The sequence below is a fragment of the Lissotriton vulgaris genome, chromosome 1_1 (genome assembly GCF_964263255.1).
Source record: "Lissotriton vulgaris chromosome 1_1, aLisVul1.2, whole genome shotgun sequence".
Classification (NCBI taxonomy): Eukaryota; Metazoa; Chordata; class Amphibia; order Caudata; family Salamandridae; genus Lissotriton; species Lissotriton vulgaris.
The window spans coordinates 1,391,436,832-1,391,451,721 of record NC_141685.1 but is presented as its reverse complement, the minus strand read 5'-3'; the positions used below and the strand labels follow the sequence as shown (position 1 = coordinate 1,391,451,721).

General features: G+C 50.9%; 1 protein-coding gene across 1 annotated transcript in view; it reads left to right on the top strand.

Annotated features, from left to right (window-relative positions):
• The window catches only part of LOC147750558 (uncharacterized), a 169,357-nt gene that overhangs the window by 86,135 nt on the left and 68,332 nt on the right, over window positions 1-14,890 (top strand). Inside the window, exon 3 of the mRNA XM_086966893.1 lies at window positions 2,820-2,930. Coding sequence (XP_086823019.1) covers window positions 2,820-2,930 — 111 coding nt within the window. The remainder of the gene's footprint in view (window positions 1-2,819; window positions 2,931-14,890) is intronic.

Sequence of the window (14,890 nt, the reverse complement as noted above, 5' to 3'; positions counted from 1 at the left end):
CCTGCTAACATCAGCCAGGGCTGTAGCCGGGCTCAGGCGGCGGATCACTATACTCATTACATGCGCCTGCTAACATGAACCAGGGCTGCAGCTGGGCCTCAAGCGGGGGGACACACGCCTGCTAACCTGAACCAGGGCTGCAGCTGGGCCTCAAGCGGGGGACCACGCGAATGACCGTATCTGAATACACACATTCTATTTCATACCCGGACAATGTCGGGACGGCTGCTGCTGCTAGTATATATGTATGTATGTATATATATATATATATATATATATATATATATATATATATATATATATATATATATATATATATATATATATATATATATATATATTTACTTTATAAGGAAAACATGGTTCTCTAAGGAGGGGAAACCCCATCAGAAAGTGTGGCTGTTTTATGCACCCTTCTCACCCTCGAAAGGGATTTACTCTAAGACTTGACTGGTATACATTTCAGTCCATTTCCAGAGTGGACAAGTGCCAGGAAGCAGTTTGTGGTCTTTCTCAAAGTGTCAAGACAAACATGCCTTGATCCGCCCATTCCCCACCTCTTGCAGGAGACTTAGGCTTCTTGATATTACATGACCGTGAGGTAATAGTGCACAGGAGTAAATGGATCTATGCCTTCAGGGTTTTATTTATTTATTTATTTTAAGAGTTTTATATAACGCTGGCTAGACCCGGAGGTATCAGAGTGCTTTACATGAGGTTTCACAAAATTACATCAGTTACAATTTACATCAGTTGCCAGACAAACATTAGAGGAGCATAGAAGACGAAATAAGTGAAAATGTAGAGGGGAAGGGGGTAAGGGTAAAGGGGTAGGAGGGAGATAAGGCGGAGAGACTAACGAAAGACTGACCAAAGTCCGGCTGGGTAGGTGAAGATCAAGGGGGAAGTCCTAAAACCCATCTCCTTTATAGCAATCTGGTAGCTCCACCGGGCATTGGCCAATTAGCTAGGTCTCAATGGGAAAACATTTAAAGAACATAGAGGACGAAATAAATGGAGAGTTGGGGGGGGTAATGGGGTAGGGTAAAGGAGTAGGAGGGAGCATATGACAAAGAGACTCAGGAAAATCTGCCCAACGTCCAGCTGGGTAGGTGACAGCCGAGGGGGAAAGTCCACAGCCCATCTCCTCTTTAGCTATCAGGTAGCTCCACCGGGCGTCGGCCAGAAAACTAGGTCTCCACGTTCATTTGTCACAGACAAAAACATTCAAGGAGCATAGAAGACTAGAAAATGGAGAGAAGGAAGGGAAAGCGGTAGGGTAAAAGGGGTAGGAGGGAGATACGACAGAGAGACAAAGGGAATATCTGCCCAAAGTCCGGCTGGGTAGGTGAGGGCCGAGGGGGAAGTCCACAGCCCATCTCCTCTATAGCTATCCAGTAGCTCCACCGGGCATCGGCCAAATGGCTAGTTCTCCATGGAAAAACATTTCAAGAGCATAGAAGATGAGATAAAAGGAGCGTAGAGGGGAAGAAGGTTAGGGTAAAGAGGTGAGAGGGAGGTACGACGGAGAGACAAAGTGAAGACTGTCCAAAGTCCGGCTTGGTAGGTGAAGGTCGAGGGGGAAGTCCACAACCCATCTCCTCGATAGCTATCAGGTAGCTCCACCGGGCATCGGCCAGATAGCTAGGTCTCTGCGGTCGGAGGTAAGTTCAGCAGGTTCTACATCTTGATGGGGGATAGGTGAAAGTCAATTTGATGTACGGTTTTTGTCCTAAAGTAATAGCATAGCATGGTAGGGATAGGGGTACTGATAGATTTCCGGGCACCGAGCAGCACATGGACTCGTCTGACTCTCAGCTTGTAGTGCATGCGTGCTGACGCTATGCTCGACTCTTCTCATGTATGCCCCTACTCCGCGCTACACCACTTTCCTTCCTCCTTCTCAACAGAAAACTGCAAGGGGCATCACCTTGGCCTGCCCAACCCAAATCGGCCCATCGCCACCCGGTCCATAATGAATTCATATCAAACGATACTCCATTTAAACCAATCTTCCTCCTAAGCTGTCGGCTCCGCGCTACAACCCTCTCCTTCCTCCTGCGCCCCATGTAAATCATGCACTTCCTGGTGTGTACTCAGCGTTGGTACCCCTCTGTCCTTCTTTAAATGAAAACTCTGCCCTGCTGCCCACCGTTATACTGCCGCTCACTCTCTCCTTTTGTCAATGGTGTATCTCTGTCCTATTGGGTGTGCTTTCTCTGTCCCTCCATACATGCTAAAACACTGTCATATATGTGCTCGTGTTTTGCCCCTCTCCCCCCCCTCTGCCAATGATATAGCGTGCTGTTCTGTACTGGACACTGCTGCACTGTCTCCGAACCTCTGTAAATGTAGCTTATTCTACAGCTGACACCTGCCTTCAGTTCAGTCATAAAACTCCCTGCCTGAAAAGGTGATATTCAGTTTACTCACTTAAATACTGTGATCTGGGTCTAAATGACAAAATAACAGCTGTCAACCAGCTGGAAAATTCTTCGGACACGTCATTGCTGAAAGTGATGTTGTAAACATAACTCTCTGTGGACGGTGTTGGCTATCTGGCTCACGTGTTTGGGAGTTTATTGGCTTTCTCTAATCTTGAAACAACCATAATTTCTTACCGGAAGGATTATCTGATTTAATGCCATAGTGATTTTTGCCCATTTTTTTTCTTGGAATCAGCAGTCCTTGTGTTTCGGGTTAATACGTCGATAGATTTGTCGTGGTCCAGTTTCTTCCTTGCCAATGTGTTTTTGTGACTTTCTGTAGGACAGTAGGTGTGTTTCTGATGTATGTCTTCCTTTTACCCTTAACTGCAGGACCCCTGATCGCCAACACTGTCTTTGCCCTGAGGCCTGAAAAAAACGAAGAGCTGTCTCTCACGGATTGCCAGGACTTTCAGCCACGACCCCACGTTCACCCTTCTCCAGGTGAGCCAGACTCGCCAAATCTGAGACACCACCTGCAGTTAAACATTGCAAACACACACCTGCAGAGGTACACACCGGAATAGACAGATGCTGCTTGTGCATATCACACCTGCTTCGTGCAATTAAGCAAACTAGCAATGTTGTCCTTTGTCAACTTCTAGTTGCGTAATTTGCTAGATTACTTCCAGGTGCGTGGTGTGTAATGTAGAGGGCCTATGGATTACAAATATTAGAACATTGAATTCATGAGAGCTCCACTGAAAACAATTGTGCAGCAGGCACTATAACCTACTCGTGTTAGACCTCGGCACCAACCTGCCACAGGGTCTTGTCCTCAGGTTTTAATTAGAAATGTCTGCCCTTGATGAATGATCTTCTAGTGAAGGCAAGAATGGGCGTTGTTTGCTCTCTCTCTTGTTATATACCCATAACCTCAGCGTGACTTAAAACTCGGGGAGTGGTCATATAATGGCATTAAAAAGCGTTCAAAAATTGATTTTTTTAAAATCTCCCTAGCCGTGTCTGGTAAGGAGATTTGCAGGAGACAGAGGAGGAGAGGTGCTGAGGACTTGTCCTTATCGTTTCAGTTCCTATTTTTATGAGGTCAGAAATGATGCCAAAGTGCCTGAAGGGGTCCTTCTTTCTCTTTATAGGACTGATGCATCTTAATGGGGAAGTGGTCCTGCGGTTTCTGATCCCCATCACCAATCGGAAGATTGGGAAAGTTTGAAAAGGGGCCATTTCCAGACTGCCGTTTCCTGCCCAGATAGTGATTGACTGACCGGAAGATGCAGGAATGACACTTCAGTCATTGTTTCCACAAATGCAGAGTCCCAGGGAGAGGAATAGTTTAAGAAAGGAGGACATACAGTCATTTGCTAAATGTAACTGGAAAAGAGTGCCCAATTGTTGATGTCAGGCAAGGAATTATCTCTAAAATGCCCTCACCAATCAGCATCCCATGGCTTGTGGTTGAACAGATACCATAAAAAGAACAACAAAGAAGGAAGATAAAGGTTGAAAGCTAGCCTTTTCTTTTTTTTTTGTTTTTTTTTTGAATATATTTTTTTGGTTTATGTAAGCAGTTGGTTGATACACAGATATTCAATGCCAATATAAAATGATAGGTAATATTTCGCATACATTTGCACAAAATAAAATGCGGCACAATGAGGTGTTACAATGGCAGCACTCATCAAGACAGTTTCTATGTGTACCAGTTCGTGTAACAGAGAGGCTAGGGCAACATTGATAGGTAATGTGGCTGCAATGTATGTAATGACACTCTGTATGTAGGGCAATGCAACCCCAAGGTGTTGCGGGGTGAAGTACAGTAGGAGGTGGCATGTACTTGTGGCTCCACTACGTGTTTACCCCACTTCTGATTGACAGCGCGTGGTAGCGCCAGATGTGGCGTGTAATCAGGAGTATCGAATATCGGATGTGTTCAGTCCTCCAAGTCAACATATTCAATAGTTCAACAGGTATGGCAGTTGAATCTGCCACAGTAACTTCCAAACAAGTCCCCATCGGGGACAAAGGGCCAAATAGGGCAAAACCGTGAAAAAAGGTAGGGTCTCAGGTGCCACTAAGTGGTCGCCGAGCGGGGCGGGAAGAAAAAATGGGGGGAGGATAGGACGTGTCGTTGGGAGTACAGTCTCGTAAGGTGTGTCAGTGTACAGCTGTGCAGGCGAGTGCCCGGGCCCGCGGCCAGTGTGGCAGGAGTGCGTTGTAATCATCGCTCAATGGACAGGGGAGGTTGAGTTACCACCAACCAGGAGGCGCCATGGTGTCAGCTCCTGGAGCTCGCAGCTTCCAGGGGAACAGCAAGGCCTATCTGTGTAGCATTACCGCATCCCACAGGTGTGCGCCCCTTCTAGTGTGCCATCGCCTAAGTGAGCCCCCTAGCCAAGCTTGCCTGTTGGAAGGAGCTCAGGGTATCGTCCCAGAGTTGTGCAATTGGAAACTTCCTCAGACCTGCTGTTTCCTCTCGGTATAGTGTGGTGCTTTCAGCTCTCGCCCAGTTAGTGAAGGAAATGCACCAATATTTAGTGAGTGGAGGTTCACCCTTCTTCTAGTGTTTGGTGAGCATGCGTTTGGCAGTAATGAGCCCTAGGTCCCAGAATCTGGCTGGTACTTTATTTAATTTGGTCCTCCTTGGAGAAGTGTGGCTCAATGGTTAGAGGCGGGTGGAGAAGTGTGGCTCAATGGTTAGAGGCGGCAGACCCAGAAGCTGAGATCGGCCCGGGACCAGGGTTCGATTCCCAACGAGGCAGGTTCTTGGGTCAAAATGTCAGCAGGCCTGATAATTCTCGCCTCGGCACCTACTCTAACCTTGGGCTCCACTCTGCAACTCTGGGCAGTAGCTTGCTTAATCTTCACAACGGCCCCTTCAACGCAGGGGATGCCTGGTCTCACCTTGGGGGTGCCCAGTAAGGGACCATCTCACAGGGAAAGCCAGGACGGGTTCCCCAGCGGTATACAGCGCCGGGACGCCCGCGGTGCGGGCAGCTGTCCGCTTTACAAGTATACAACATTTACATTTACATTTTTATACAACCCCAGGATGCATGCCTCCCATGTATGGGGTAGGCCTGCACCAGCACTTTGCGTCAGAAGGGTTGTCACCTCATTCCAATATGTAGCAAGAGTGGGGCAATTCCAGAGCATATGCAAGATGTCTGCCCCAGCCAGAGTGCATCGGGGGCAGCTAGCGGTGGCAGTCGTGAAATACCTATTAATCTTATCTGGTGACAGATACGCCTGATGCAATATATAAAACTGTATTATTTTGAAACAGGAATTACGTGGGACATTTACGGGGCTGGCTAATACCATTGTCCACTCCTTGTCTGTCCATCCCCTCTCTCTGGAAGCCGCCCACTTATCTCGCAATGGCTGTGGTTCGTTGTGTGTGCACGAGAAGGGCCTGTGCTAGCCAGTGTATAATATGAGAGCCACTGCCCATGACATGCAGGTACTGTATGAGATGATGCATTGGTAATTCCTCATGTATATCACCCCAGGATTCCGTGTATGTACGCAATATCGATGCGTGTAGGAGGAATTGTCCGGTCGGTAAGCCTGTGCTCCCTGCTAGGTCTCCAAAAGGGAGCATGGTTCCATCTGCATAAAGATCGCCTATGGTTTCCACACCAGCCGCCGTCCAGTTCTCCAGCATGGTTGGTGTCACCATTCCACCCTGCCTGGGGGTGCCCAGCAGGGGGAGCGTGGGAGCATAAGGCTTTACCTCTCGGGTCAGTTTCAGGCTACGCAGGAAGCACTTGCGAGCCACCGCCACATGTAATGGTAACAAGCGGCCCCTTTGGTCAGGGGGTAAAACAATGCGCATATTTGTCCGTGGGTCCACACGGTGACGTCAGTGGCGGTGTCGTCTAGATTTGTGCCACCTAGCCAGCACGACACCCATTTCTGCTGTGCTGCCAGATAACATAGTTCTAAATTGGGGACTGCCAACGCTCCGGCCTCAGTGGGCGAGTAGAGCTTTGTCAGCGCAAAGCGTGGTCGTCCAGCGTTCCAAATTACATTCCGGATCATAGTGTCTAAGTCGCGGAACACTCGGGCAGGGACATATAGCAGAATATTGGCAAAGTGGTATAACAGCCTTGGCAATACTATCATTTTAGATAGCGCTATCCGGCTAGGCACATTTAGCGGTAGTGTCTTCCAGAAGGCCATCTGTGCGCGCAACGAAGAGATTGCATGCATCAGGTTTCCCTCCATTATGTCTGACGGGTCTCTGTAGATGTGTATCCCGAGATATTTGAACGTAATGGGATACCAGGCGAGCCTCTCGCCACCGATGCGAACGTCGCACTCCTGTGTGTCAGGGCTGAACGAGTATACGCCGGACTTGGCCCAATTGACCCTTAGTCCCAACATTTCCTCAAAAGTCTGGAATATATCCGATAATAAGAACGGCACACAGGTGAGGTCGCGCACATGTAGAAGCAGGTCATCCGCATAAAGCGAGACCACATGTAAGCCATCCGTCATTGGGATCCCCCAGTCCGCTCCTCGCGTTCGCAATATCGCCACAAGGGGTTCTATGGCCAAGGAAAAAAGGAGTGGCGACAGGGGGCAGCCCTGTCTAGTTCCTCTTCGCACGTCCACTGTATCCGAAAGCAGTCTGCTCATTCGCCCTCGTACATTGGGTCTCTGGTATAGCAATCCAACCATGTCAACGTATGCGTCTCCCAGGTTGAATTTCTCCAGCACTGCTCTGAGGTAGGGCCACTCCACGGAGTCAAAGGCTTTCTCAAGGTCCAGCACTAGACACCCCGATCTTGGCCAGTGTAGTGTGGCATTTTCCTGTACCCTGAAGAGGCGGCGGATATTGTAAGAGGTGCTTCGTGCGGGCACAAAGCCATTTTGGTCATGATGGATAAGGGTGGAGACTACGGTGGCCAGGCGCCGAGCCAGAACAGAAGTGAAGATTTTATAATCGGTATTTAACAGAGCGAGAGATCTGTAAGAGCCCATATTTGTGTCGTCCCTGCCGGGTTTTAGGAGCGAGACGAGAGTGGCCTCATTAAGCGTGGCGGGAAGCGCCGAGTCGTCGATTGCAGCAGCATATACTTTAAGTAGCTCAGGACTTAGAATGTATGAGCACGTCTTAAAAAATTCGGCTTGCAGCCCATCCGGGCCAGGCGATTTGCCATTAGAAAGTGCAAAAATGGCTTCGCGCATGTCCTCCGACGTGAGTGGCGCCTCTAGGTCTCACTGCTGCATAGCTTTGAGGAGTGGCAGTTGTATATCCGAAAGATAGTCTGCGATAGCTTCAGTAGAGGCTCTCAGTTGAGACTGGTATAAAACCTGGTAGTGTTGTACAAAAGCTTGGTGTATTTTACTCTGTGTGTACACTACCCCTTCTTCAGCCGTATGAATGGCAGATACAGGCGTAGTGCGATCTTCCTGCTTTACAAGCCAAGCCAGTAGTTTCCCGGGTTTATCACTAAGATGGTGCGTGCGCGCCTAGTGAGCTGCATAGTTAAGGTGACAGAGCCGTTCCAGCAGCCGTGTATGCTCCTCGCGAGCCGTAAGTAGCGGCCCGTCGGCCCCTGTCATCGCCTCCTGGTCTCGTTGGAGCAGGTCAGTCTCCGCACGCTGCAAATCTTCCTCTAATCTTTTCTGCATGTGTCCCTGTGTGCCCAGGCAGTGCCCCCTAATCACGACCTTGAAGGCGTCCCATTCGATCTGTGGGGAGGACGCTGTGCCAGAGTTGTCCGCAAAGTATTGCGCTACACAGGCTTGCAAGGAGTCTCGGAAAGGGGCGTCTAGTAATAGGGCGGGCTGTAATCGCCAAGTAGGAATGGGCGGGTGTGGGCTTTCCCATGCTATGTCTGGTGTATGCGGGGTTGTGGTCCGAGTGTGTTCGGCCCATGTACTGTGTGTCTGTGATGAGGGGTAATAGTTCCGATGACACCATGTATCTGTCCAGGCGCACATGCAGATCGTGCGCCTGAGTAGTAGAAGTACACTTTAGTAGTTGGGTTGCGAGTGCGCCCGGCGTCTTGTAGGTCCCACTGTGTTGCTCAATGAATGAGCGCCTTCATGGCGCCGCAGGTCGGTGCGCCGGGCCGGGGTGGAGCAGAACGGTCTAGTGTTGCGTCCAGTATGCAATTGTAATCGCCCCGAGTATCCAGGGGACCCCATGCCAGGGCACCAATTTCTCCGATAGGTGTGCAAAAAAAAAAAACTCTGGTCTGTATTGGGAGAGTACAGGGATGTCAGGACCACGGGTTGCCCGTCTAGCCGGCCATGTACAAGCACAAACCTGCCCTCCAGGTCGGTGTGAGAGTGCGTCATTGCAAAGGGAGTGCCCGGTCTCATCCATAGCAGCGCCCCAAGGGCATATGAGGAGTATTCTGTGGCGTATAGTTGCCCCCTCCATCAACGGCGTAGTGCTAGCACTTCCGCCTTGTTTAAGTGTTTCTCCTGCAAGAGCGCAATTTGAACCCGGTGGCGTTTGAGGTAGGAGAATATTTGATAGCGACGTGATGGCGTGTGCATGCCTCTAATGTTCCAGGTACAAATTTGTATTGCAGTCATAGTAACAATTCAGGCAATCCCCCTCCCTCCCCATTTCATTAGCTGACCTCGGACCCGCTGCACAGCCCCACCGCCCACACTTAGTCATCTCCATTGACTTCTCCATTGACACGAATATCATATCCTGGGAAAACACAAAAGGGACAGGGATTAAATAACAAAATTGACCAGAAGGGGGTAAACCAACAGTAAATGCCAAAAGGGCAGTAGCCAAACATGCCACCATCCAAACTCTGGATCGAGAGGAATAACCTTTCAAGTCTAGGGAGTGTTACGTGTTAGGCACAGTCTCAGCAGTACAGCAACTTGGACAAAGAGGGAGGTCACCATCCTCCCCTGGGCCTCACAGTTTAGGCATCTCGTAGCCAAAGTTTATTGGGTGAAATTGGCTTGACCTGCTATGCAGAAGTCTCGACCTAGCCAGCCATTCAGAAACAAGCCATGTGCGTGGCTAGTCACCCATCGGTAAAGGTCGATGGACAGAGGAGGTGCAGGGAGTACCTCCCACTACAGCAATGTGATAGTGTGCGGGCGGCCAGGGTGATACTCACTGTTTCCCGTCCCCGCCGTCTCTCCCGGAGGCGAGGGTGTCGCCTCAGACATCGCCAAGGTCCAGCGGCGCAGCAGTGTCCGTCCAGGCCGCAGCCAGGACAGCGTCGTTCTGGCGAGCTCCGTCGGGGCTCCACACGTGTTCTCAGTTGAGCAGGTCCGCTGTCTGTGGTGTGACATCCGGCAGGTCTGCGGAAAGCTGAGAATCCGGTATCCCATAGATGGCTTCATCATCGCTCGGAAACGGCTGTGGCCTGGCGTCCGGCGTGGCGCTTGATGTTGGGGAGCTGCTAATTTCGGTGACTTTGCGGAGTGCATCCTGCTGCTCCTGGATAACCTGTTCCGCGGGTGGGGAGTGGCGTGTCGCCTCCTCCGGGCGTTGAGTCTGAGGTGCTCTGTTACTACGGCGTCGCCGCGGTCCGCGTGCTCGTGCTCTCGCCACCGAGCCCTGCGGCTGCCTGGGTGCCTTGTCAGTGCCGCCATCAAGCCAGGCGTCTGCTTCTTCAGGGCTAGTGAAGAAATAGGTTTTATCCCGTGCCACCACCCTCAGCTTTGCAGGGGAAAGGAGGGAATATTTGAGACCCGCAGTGCGGAGTGGTCGTTTCACCTCAAGGAAGGAATGTCTTTGGCGTTGCACCTGGACTGTGTAATCTGGGAAGAACATCACTGTGGCGTTATCTATGCGAATTTCTCCAAGTCTTCTGGCTTTCCGCAGAACGGAATCCCAGTCGCGGTAATTCAAGATCCGGAGGAGCAGCGGTCTCGGGTTGGAGCCTGTGGAAAGTGGTCTCGTTGGCACTCGGTGTGCCCTTTCCACCACAAAGTAGGGCGATGGTGTGCCCTCCGGTAGTAGGGTTCTCAGCCAGTCCTCGTGGCGGGCGGGATCGTTTCCCTCCCATTTTTCCGGTATTCCCACGAGTCTGATGTTGTTTCTCCGTGCCCGTCCTTCCGCATCCTCAGCACGGTCTTCTAAAAATTCAACCCTGTTCAGGAGGTCTTGCACATGTTTGTCTGTCTGACTGACTCGGGACTCAAGGTCCGTCACCGTTCCCTCCAGGACTTTGGTGCGATCTGCCAGTTTTTTATGATCTTCCCTCAGATGGGTGAGGTCGATTGCGACACTGTCTATTTTAGTTTCCAATGAGGTCCGGGTCAACTGGAGCGATTCTTCCAGGCGTTCCATAGCAGCGAGCACTCTGTCCAACCTCGTGGTCCCCCAGGAGACACGACGAGTTTGAGGAGAACTGAGAGAGCTCACATCGAGTTGGAGGAGAGCGAGAGAGCTGAGAGAGCTACGCACGCAAGTCGAAGACAGGAAGAAAAGAACTCGAGCTAAGTGCACTTAGATAAGGAAATACAATGCGCTTGATAGTGTAAAAATTGCTGACTTACCCTCGAATTACCTATAGACAGAACAGAGATAAAAGGTTAAAGTGTGTACAGAGAAACCAAGCCTTGCAAAAGTTAAATGTACAATGTAAATATATAAATACTCACCTGGAACTGTTAACGCTGTCGGGAACTCTTTAATCCTGAAAAAGACTGTACAAATTAGAGAAGGTTTAGAAGTTAAAAGGAAGAACAGCACTCTGGTCTACAAGAGAATTACAGAATCCAGTTAAAAGAATACTCTTCTAGTTAGTGAAGTAAGTGCACTTACCCTATAAACAATATACATAGAAGTATGTAGTCAGTCTACTGAAGAAACTAATACATTCATTTTCTTTTAAATAGTGACATTTACTAGAGGAGAACAACACTACAAAAATAAGATAGAAGAGAAGCTAATGTCCAGGAGCACAAGGGTGGGTGAGATAGAACAGCAGTATCAGTTTTAGATTAGAATTAGGGAGAATAGGATTGTAATGGTGTCTTGTCTTCCAACATCCATTGAAAGCAGTCAGCGACAGCAAGTAGCAGACTTAAGGAGCCAACTCTGGACCAGTCTCTTCTCTTCTCTGTTTATTATTTTATCCAATTCCCTCGTCCCCTGAGGTAATGAAAGGAGGTTCTGAGTATAGATCTTCTAGCATTGCTTAGGGGGATTTGGGTACAAGCATCTCTGGTCCTGTGCAAGAACTGGTAGGCCATATTATCTTAAGCTTGGAGTTCTGACTCAGGGTAGTCAGCGTTCCCAGCTCAGTCAGCAGGGTGTTGCCGCGTAGGCAGGCGACAACTGGCGCTACAGGCTATCGGACCAGGCAGGCGTGTCAGCGTGACCAGCAAGTGCCAGTTCTCGCCCTCGTCATGGTATGGACAGCAGTAGCGGTCAGCAGGAGGCTCGTAGTCAAACAAATTGCAGAGTAGCCGCTGCTGGCGTAAGGTCCGTGGGGGGGGTCTCGGGAGGATCCGAGGGCCCGTGGTCACAGCATCGCGGCTCCGCGGCTGACCGTGGAGGAACAGGCAGCCGTTGGTAGTGCTGCTGGCTTCGCAGGTCTTCTCAGTCTACGCAGGGCCTCGTCACCCCCACCAATACGAGGGCCACGTCCCACTGGTCGTCGCGCCCTCGGCAGCCCCGATCCCCCGCTGAAGTCCAGTGGGACACTATCTTTCCAGCTTCCCCAGGTAGGCAGGTCGCAGGGGAGTCATGCGAGGGCCGAGGCCAGGGAGCGCTCCAGTTTGCCAAGGTTCGCGAGCGCCTGTCTTACTCCCAGGTGATGGCTCCGGGAGGCCTCTGGCGCCACTTTGCGTAGGCCGCGGCGCCCAGTCCTGCCACCCAGCAAGGATCTCCGGTCACTCAAGCTTCACTTGCGAGTGAGGAGGGGGTGCGCCAGGCATAGAGCAGTCTGATGAGCCCTCAGAGCGTCCGGCAGGGTGGGCTGGGCGGGGGACAGCGCTAAATGCGTAGCCCGTAATGCAAGGCGAGGTGTGCAGCGCGGGGCCTCGCCTCGCACCGGCGATGATCCGGCGGCCTCGGGGGGCAGGCCTCCTCTCCTGGTGCCCCAATCCTACGGAGGTGATGAGCGTACTCCCCCAGGGGGTCGCGGCGTCCCCAGCCGCGACGCACAGTATTGGACGGACCACAGCTGCGTTCACTTCATCTACAATAAGACCACAACCCACAACCATCCTCAACCTACTCTGCGAAGAAACTGGAACAAAATCACCACCGACCAGATCTCCTCATCGCTTCTTCAAAACCCCCCTGCCCACTCATCGAACGCCAACCAAGCAGCCATTAACCTCACTCATTGGCTAACCAACAGCGCCGACATCCTAGCACCGTTGAAAAAACGCCACATCAAACTAGCCAGAAAAAACGCCCCCTGGTTCAACGATGATCTTAAGAAATCTAAGAAACTCTGCCGCTCCCTCGAGAAGGCATGGAAAAAAGACCCGAACACCAGCACCAAGGACGCCTTCAAAAACGCTTCCCGCATTCACCACCAACTAATCCGGTCTGCCAAGAAAGCCACATTCAAAGACCGACTAGATAACAACGCCCACAACAGCAAGGAATTATTCAACATCATCAAAGAATTTACCAACCCATCAGCCAACTCCAACGACATCACCCCCTCTCAAGCCCTTTGCGACTCCCTAGCTTCGTTCTTCCACGACAAAATCGCAGACATCCACAACAGCTTCGACAACCAACCCGGAGACCAACCCACCCAACCGTCTGCCGTACCTTCACCCCCCTTGAACATCCTCAACGACTGGAACCCAATCTCCACTGAGGACACCATCCGCCTGATGAACTCCATCCACTCAGGATCCCCCACAGACCCTTGCCCTCACCACATCTTCAACAAAGCAGACTCCATCATAGCACCGCACCTCAGAGACGTCATCAACTGCTCCCTCAACTCCGCCACCTTCACAGAAAGCTGGAAACACGCAGAACTCAGCGCCCTTCTGAAAAAACCCACAGCTGACCCCACCGAACTCAAAAACTACCGCCCCACATCGCTCCTTCCATTCCCGGCCAAAGTCATCGAGAAAGCTATCAACAACCAGCTCGCCACCTTCCTCGAAACCAACAAATCCCTCGACTCTTCACAGTCCGGCTTCCGAGCCAAACACAGCACTGAGACCGCACTCATCGCAGCAACAGACGACATTCGAACTCTACTGGACAATGGAGACACAGTCGCCCTCATCCTCCTCGACCTCTCCGCAGCCTTCGACACAGTCTGTCATAGCACCCTGCTACAACGCCTCAGAAACATCGGAATCCAAGGAAAAGCACTGGAATGGATCACCTCGTTCCTTACAGGAAGAACTCAGAGAGTCCGCCTTCCACCATTCAAATCAGAGGCCACTGAAGTCATTTGCGGCGTGCCACAAGGATCTTCACTTAGCCCCACCCTCTTCAACGTATACATGAGCCCCCTCGCGACCATCGCACGCCAACACAATCTCAACATCATCTCCTACGCTGATGACACTCAACTGATCCTCTCACTCACCAACGACCTGAACACCGCCAAAACCAACCTACATGAAGGAATGAAAGAAGTAGCCGAGTGGATGAAGCAAAGCCGTCTGAAACTGAACTCAGATAAAACAGAAGTCCTTATCCTAGGTACCTCCCCCTCCGCCTGGGACGACTCTTGGTGGCCAGAGGCCCTTGGAAAAGCACCCATCCCGACGGACAACGCACGGAACCTGGGCGTCATCCTGGACTCCTCACTCTCAATGAACAGACAAGTCAACGCCGTTTCATCATCTTGCTTCAACATTCTTCGCATGCTCAAAAAAACATTTTGGTGGATCCCAACCGAAACTAGAAAAACGGTCACCCACGCACTGGTCACGAGCCGCCTGGACTACGGGAACACCCTATACGCCGGTACCACCGCAAAACTCCAGAAAAAACTCCAACGCATCCAGAACGCTTCAGCCAGACTCATACTAGACATCCCGCGCAAAGACCACATCTCCGGTCACCTGAAAAACCTCCACTGGCTCCCCGTCAATAAGAGGATTACATTCCGCCTCCTAACCCACGCACACAAAGCACTTTACGAACTTGGACCCGAATGCATCAAAACACGACTTTCCTTCTACACCCCCTCCCGCCAGCTATGATCCTCCAACCAAGCCTTTGCTACTGTACCTCGCATCAATAAAACCACCATGGGAGGAAGATCCTTCTCCTACCTGGCAGCTAAAACCTGGAACTCACTTCCCACTCACCTTCGCCTCACTCAGAACCACCTAGCATTCAGAAAGCAACTTAAAACCTGGATATTCGACAAATAATTCCCCTCCCTTCTTCAAGCGCCTTGAGACCCTTTGGGTATGTAGCGCGCTATATAAATTATTTGACTTTGACTTTGACTTTGACTCCGGGCCCCCACCGGAGCATCAAGTAGTTCAGGAGGGAGAAGCCG